Source organism: Pteropus alecto, unplaced genomic scaffold (genome assembly GCF_000325575.1).
Source record: "Pteropus alecto unplaced genomic scaffold, ASM32557v1 scaffold60, whole genome shotgun sequence".
Classification (NCBI taxonomy): Eukaryota; Metazoa; Chordata; class Mammalia; order Chiroptera; family Pteropodidae; genus Pteropus; species Pteropus alecto.
Genome location: NW_006430726.1, coordinates 1058888 through 1066160, shown reverse-complemented (window position 1 = coordinate 1066160; position 7273 = coordinate 1058888). Strand labels below are relative to the sequence as shown.

Below are 7273 nucleotides of genomic sequence, written 5' to 3'. Positions count from 1 at the left end.
CGACGAGGTTATCTTTGAAGGTAGGACTGTTTTTTTTCTCTCTCCGAGACGGCGTTGGTGCTGTAGAGCAGAGCCAGAACGGATCGGGGAAATATGAATAGAAACCAGCGTCACGGAGAAGCAGGGAGAGAGAAACGAAGGGGGCTTATGCCGGCTTCCTCCGAGCCGCAGGAGAGGAGATCACATGGAGATCTGCGGGCTTTAGTACAGTTCACCCCAGTACAGTCCACCAGAGCAAGACCGAGGCGGACAGCTCCGCCTTCACGAAGACCGCATGTTGCTGGCACGTCCTCTGGGCACATGTCCCTCCCGAGGCCAGCACGGGCAGTAACTGCCTGGATCAAAATTCAGGGAGTTGGCATCCCAGCCCTGCCCATCAATCTTCCACTCTCATGGCTCCTAACTTGGTCCTTACTTCTAAAACTGAGAAAACAACAGGCTGGAGCCATCTCTTGGCAAATAATTCGCCAAATTTCTAGTATGAAGCAGAATTAGGGAGGAGAGAGTGTTGAGCGTGGATCCCAACATGGACGACGTTAGACTTGGAATTGGGGAAGGGTAACGACAAGACAGTGTCACTGAGTTCTTCCATGTGGGGTGCCTGCCAAGGTCAGGCCCGCGGCAGCTCTATAAATATCCCCGTTGGCCATCTGAGAGCTGCCTGAGGGTTCACTGTCTGTCACCGACCCATTCTGGTTCCGGCCAACTCCTTCTGCAGATAACAGTGGCTAACGATTCACTAAACAGACAGCAATCCATAATCCTCATGAACTCTGCTGGCCTCTCATCAGTTATGTGAATGTACAGAGATGAGCCGTCTAATTTTTAAAATATCTTATGCAACAGTTAGTTGGTACGACACATGGAGTCTTAGAATGTGAGATGAAAGGCCACCTCCTCACACCTACAGGCAAATCACAGCATTTTTCAGAGCTGAAGGAATTCGTCAAGATCTCTACAACCAACAGAGATAAAAGAAAGGTCCGTTATCCAGTCTAATCATTCCACTGGAAAACAAAACGAGATGCTTCAGATTGCTGTTGGCGACCTCCAAGTGGGAGTGACACGCCTTCTGTCTACTTGGTAAAGAGAGTTGTCCTTTAGGCCAAGCCAGACCTCCTCACTCACATTTCCCTTTCACCCTGTCCCAAAATCAGCATTCTTTGATTTTCCGGTCAACATACATGAGTGCAAGCAGAGGTCGTGTCTGTGAACATGGCGTCCAGAACCTATCGCGTGATTCGCCAGCAACACTTCCTCATTAGGGGTCCCCTGAACTTAATGGAAGGAACCAATGAAATGCACACCTACTATTTTAGTAGTTCTGAGTATAGTTGGGGGGGATCGTCTGCTTACTCCCCTTATGTGTGCCTTTCCTGTTATTTCAAAGGACTAAGAGATGCTAAAACCTATCAAGCAACCGCCATGTAACTCTCACAATCCCATCTACCCAGTCTCCAAGCGTTTGTCGCCACTGTAATTTCACAGAGGAAGAAACAGGTTGAACAGGTTAAGTGTCCATGTCGTGGGACTCTTAAGAAATCAGTGTCAAACCCAGGTTTTCCTGGCTCGAAGCCCATGTTTTATCTTCCAGAGAACATCACAGCTAAGTAATTATCGCTTTCGTTCTGTAGGAAAGGGGCTCAGAGAGGTGAAATAAAAGCCTGTGCTCTTTGGACGTGTGATAGGAGGTGTAGCATCTCGATTAGTAGGAACCGTCTCCATGTGGAAAGTCCAATAACATACACGTTGGAGTGAGACTCTCAGCCCGCATGACCTGTCTGCATGAAGTCGAGCAACTACATCATTCTTCTAAGTTTTCGTTCTCTTTTTGTTGGCCATAAAGTGGTAAGTCTAAATACAGGATAGTGAGGATGATCAGAAATCCTCCAAATCAGGAGACGGTAAATAAGCACCAGCCCATGTGCTAGCTACAGACGATGCTGAGAAGCCTTGTGAGATGCCATCAGGTAAATCATGATCAACGTGCAACCCCGGGGACATAGCAGGGAGCTCTGTGACGGGAGGGCCGGTCTTGACAGGTGTTAACCCACCGCACTGTGCTGTGCATGTGATGAGGATTGAATAAAGTCTGCCCTCTCTTGCCATAGGCCTTCTTCCCCTTGCTGTACTAGTCGAGAGGCCTGGAGTGCTAGAATGTGCAGTCCCCAAGGGAAAACAATATTGACATCTAACTTTAGGAACAGCCTCCAGGGTGAGGAGGAGATGAAGAAGAAACTTCACACCACTACAGCATGCAGCACATGAGGCTCCTCGTGGTTTATCTTTTGGGGACCGCATCTGTTCTCCACTTTCCAACAGCACCCCCACATGGCCTCCAGGAGCCCCAGCCCAGAGAGCCACAACTGAGTCACTTACCACTAGTGGCAAACACACGCAGAGCCCAGAGACAGTGGAGGAGGTTCTGGCTGTGAGACAGGTTTTTCCTGGCCAGAATCAATGTCACATCAAGGGCTTCCAACTCCAGGGCCTTCTTTCCAAACTTTTTATCTGCGGACACAAATCAACCCATCTCAGCTGTGCTGCCCGTTCGTGATGAGGGCTGGACGGAGTGTGGGGGAGAGAGGAAGGCAGAGTGGACGGTGGGAAGGAGATAATCAGGTAAATCGTGATCAACGTGAGCCAATGAGATGTCTTAGATCTTATAGCAAATGCTACTATGTATGTCCCCACTGGAACCAGATGGCTCAGAAGAGCTAATTCGGGGTGCACATATGGTCCTTTATTCTTCAAATAAATAATATTTATATGAAGACTGGTGGGTTGTTTGACTCGCAGCCCCTTAGGTGTAAGAATATTTCTGGTTGTCCTCAAACGTGAACTAGTCTAGTAGGGCAAAAACTTCTAAGGATGCTTAAGTTATGTAACATTGAAAGGCAATACAGGGACCTAGATTGGATGCTTCTTTGAATGTGTCCATAAAAATTATGTTGGGAACATTGGGAGAAACCGAAATGAGTCTACATTATGCACTCATTGTTATTTTGTTAGATTTGTAATCGCAGCGTTGTGGCTATGAAGGAAAACATCCCTTTTCAAAGAAATGCACTCAAAAGTATTTAGGAGCAAAATGCTATCTGTAGCTTTCTTTAAAATATTTCAAATAAAAATAAATAGGTGAAGAAAATATGTCAAAATGTTGGCAGTTAGATCTAAGAGATAGGTACATGAGGTCATCTTTCTATGTGACAGAGAACTTTATGATAAAGAGTGAAAACAACTAAGAAAATAAAAATTTCCCCCAAATTTCTCTAAATTGTTGATCCAAATAACCTGACATTTAGTGTTGCAGGTAAACTGTTATGATTTCAATAATTAGTCAATAAGAATAACAATAAGGGGAAAGTACCATTTATTCTGTGTGCCTGGCTCCCACTGTGATAACAGGGGACCATGCCACCTGTTGCATTTATTTGTGCCCTTTCCAAAGTGTGATGTACAAACTGTCATGTTTGTTTTTGCAGAAATATAGTCACTATCAGAGTCTTCACAGGTGGAAATGAGTACATCAGAGGCCATATCCTAAACCTGGTTTACCAACATTTACCTTTGGATCAAAGGACATTAACATAGAGATTGAGACTAAATTCACATGACCCACCCCCTTCAGAAGAAAGATAGCTGACTGGCTCCATTAGCAGACAACCTCATTTCTGTTCCGTTCAGGTCAGCCCCTGGCAACTTGAATGTGAAGGTGAAGGACTACAATCTCTCGATGACAGAAGTTGTGTTGACGTAACTATGACGAGAGTAATATCTAGGTGTATAACCTGAAAACCACTGACCTGATAACGTCTTTCATCTCTGTCCCATGAAACTCACGTGATTCTTGTTTGTCGTGCCTCTTGACCCACATGCTAAACACATGACACATGAAACCTCACGTAAACCTCACAGCAACCCCAGAATTAAGTACTGAGACCCTTCTCATTTTGTAGACAAGGGCCCAGTGGCTCAGAAAGTTTAAGGAACTTGCCCAAGGTCAAGCAGCAGATCAGTGCCAGGGCCAGGTGTGAAACCCAGATCTGACTTCCTAGCTTGCGTTATTGATGACAAGGGTCTCTACCATGTCCCTTGCGCCTTTTGCTAGAGCTCCCTTGTCCCACGCTTTGCTTTGTTGACTTCTTACCCTTCGAGTTTGGGCACAGATGTCACCTCTCCCTGACCACACCTGTCATTGGCAAATTATCACAATCTGCTCTCCTCTAGTGAATTACTTGTTTACTTTCTGCCCTTTCCTACTTAAATGCAAGCTCCACGAGAGAGGATCCTTTATCTGCCTTGGTCGCCATGGAATTCTCAGGGCCTAGAACAGTGCCCAGCCTGGGGAGACATGCTGTAAAGACCTGCTGACTAACGAATGAATTTTACTGGTTTTGTCTGGAACTCGCTCATGCAGGTGCTGGGTGACACCTTGGTCTCGGTTTTTTGTGTTTTGTTTGTGTGTGTGTGTGTGGAATGTTAAGTGGACACGAAGCAGAGACCCAAACATTGCAAAGAAAGTGTGCTCCAGAGCCCCCGTGCTCTCGGCTGCCACTGCTGGCACTGGACGTCAAAGGTCCATCTGTCAGAGGCCCCAAGCTTCTCGACTGTGACCTGTGTGACTCTGCACACAAATGGAGTTCAACTGTTATGACTGATTTGCAATGTGTGCAGGCTTCCTGAGTGCCCAGGCTTCTAAAACCATGCTCCGAGAAGTTCCAGAAATTTAGGAAGCTGTTTCACGGAGAAAGAGAAATGGGTGTGAAGCCTAAGAGGGAAGAATTGGAGGCCCCCGTGTTCCCTTTGCCTCGGGAAGCCCCGCTTCTATGTGACTTACGGTTTGGGCTGAAAACGGTCTCCAAAAAACATGCATGTCTACCTGCAACCTCAGAATGCTAACTTACTTGGAAATAGAGTCTTTGCAGATTTCATTAGTTAAGATGAGGTCATACAGGTTTGGGTGGGTGGGTGCTAAATTCGATATGACCAATGTCCTTGTGAGAAGGAGAGGACACGAGGAAAGACACACAGAGTAGAATACCATGCGTAGGCACAGGCAGAAATCAAAGCAGTGTGTCTACCAGCAAGAAACGTCAGGGGGTTGCTGGAAACCGCCAGAATTTGGGAGACGGGCACGGAACAGATTCTCCCTTGGAGCCTCCAGGAAGAACCAAGCCTGCCAACACCTTGATTTTGGACTTCAGACCTCCAGAACTGTGAAAGGATAAATGTGTTTTGAGCCACTCACTTTGCGGTGATTTATTACGGCGGCCACAGAAACTCATGCACGTACACGATGAACTGCCGTGTAAGATGATATTTGTAGAAATGTTCCTTTTATTTTTAAAGTGATAAAAAAACTGCCTTGGAGTGTCTCCTCGGTGTCCTCGATATGACCCATGCCCTATCCTAGGCTCTGTACCTTGGATTAGCTGACAACAGGACAACAAAGTGACCTCTCCTATGGTCCTGCCATTGCCACCCAAGTGTCCATAACCTCCCTGCCCTTCCCCCACACAAGCTCCCCAAGTTATTCTCATAACCACCACAACAGAAGGGCCTTTCGGTCACCCTCAGGTCTGGGGGTGCGGGTACCTCGTAGGCCAACTTTGGCCAGCAGTCGGAAAAGGGGCAGGAGGACGTCATAGTCTGGAGAAGCTGACCTTGCTGCGCCCACCAGCGTCTGCAAAAGGGCTTCGCTGCCACCCTTGCTGATCATGTAGCGAATCCTCCTGTCTGTGCCTGAGGGGCAAAAAGCAGAGGAGAGCCGAGCCACGAAAAATCACCCTCATCGTCCTGGAGCAGGAAGACAACCTCGCAGCTAGAGACAGAGCAAGGACTGGTTCACTGCACCCCAGAAACCGTACCGGGGAGCTCCTGAACTAATGTGTGTTCAAGTTGTGCTCTCAAGTAAGGGGCCAGCACGGTGGCGAGAAGGGGGTATGGCATGAAACGGAGAAAGGATGGCATATGTAAGAACCTGGGGGCCTTCACCTGCGAGATCTGTCATAAATGGAGCCTGGAATCCGCTTTCCTGAAGAATTATCGAGTCTTCAGCGTCTGCGTGTGTACTTGTGTATGCGTGTATATAAGTATGCGTACGGGCCTATGGATGATCATATACTTAACAGGAGAGGGACCATAACATGGCTCTGCTACAGGTCTGATCATGTGTAAAAGGGACTGGGATTAATAGCTTATCGGGAATAATATTATCAATGGTGTAATGATTTTTTTTCAGTAACGAATGGGAGGCAAATATAGAAACAACTGGAGTAATCCTTTGAGAAACAAATGCCCCATCATTTTATCTAGAAAGTTTAGAAGAGGGTCTGGGGCTAGGATGAAGAATGCCGATCTTTTTAAGTAAAAATAATTTTGAACAGGGACACCACCCCCCACACACACCTTGCCCCAGGAGAAGGTCAAAAGCAATGATTACATTTCAGCTTAGAAGGGGCCCTGGGTGATTCTCTATGTACTGGGCGTGGTTGACCTAATCGAGGTGACCGACCGGGTGGGACATTATCAGCAAAGAAGACCCTCTCGTGTTCACCCTAATGAGAAGTAGCTTCCTGTGCTGATGGAGCCGAGGACTCAGCACCTACGTCAGAAGGACACAGGGTTTCATCTAAGAGTTCCGGACGCCTCTGGACAAATGAAAGGCAGTGCTATCCTGCGGCTTCACCCACAGAGGTCACCTCGCTCAGGAGACTGCGGGGAAGTCACCCCGCCACCGAAGGGCAGCACTGTCTACAGAAGGTCCTTGGTATCACTTGAAACTGCAGCCTGAGGCTCTGTGGCTTTGGCGTGTTGTTCGTTGGGGTCCTGGCCATTCGATGTTACTATATCTTTCTCATGCACTGTGGGACTGGCGGACATAGAAATGAAAACTGGCCGAATGTTGGAAGGTCCAAAACTCTTGTGTTTTCCAGGCTCCTCGCGTGGACATGAACGAACAGAGGCGTGCCCCGGTTAACTCGGTTCATTCCAGTGACGTCAACTCCGCCATCTTACCTCTGAAAGCTTAACGGCCTACCAGGTCCAGCCTCACGTTCCTGTGTCCACCAGACACGCATAAGCGGGGGCTGCCCTTACCCGGCTCTCTAAATGGGCCGCGGTGAGGGAAGCAGAGTGAGGAGGAGCATAGGGGTGCGGAGGACAGACAGCTCCTACCACCCAGAGTCTCACTTCTTCCTACGCTGGGGTCACTGGAGGGTGGGTGACAAGAATGAAGAGCCCAAAGGCCCATCAGCCCCGTTGACTCTGG

At 47.9% G+C, this 7273-nt stretch overlaps 1 protein-coding gene across 1 annotated transcript in view; it reads right to left on the bottom strand.

Annotated features, from left to right (window-relative positions):
* Nucleotides 1–7273, bottom strand: part of AGBL1 (ATP/GTP binding protein like 1) — a 505804-nt gene that overhangs the window by 495315 nt on the left and 3216 nt on the right. The window contains exons 3-4 of the mRNA XM_015593333.1: nt 5599–5745; nt 2380–2511 (exon numbers count right to left, since the gene is read on the bottom strand). Coding sequence (XP_015448819.1) covers nt 2380–2511; nt 5599–5745 — 279 coding nt within the window. The remainder of the gene's footprint in view (nt 1–2379; nt 2512–5598; nt 5746–7273) is intronic.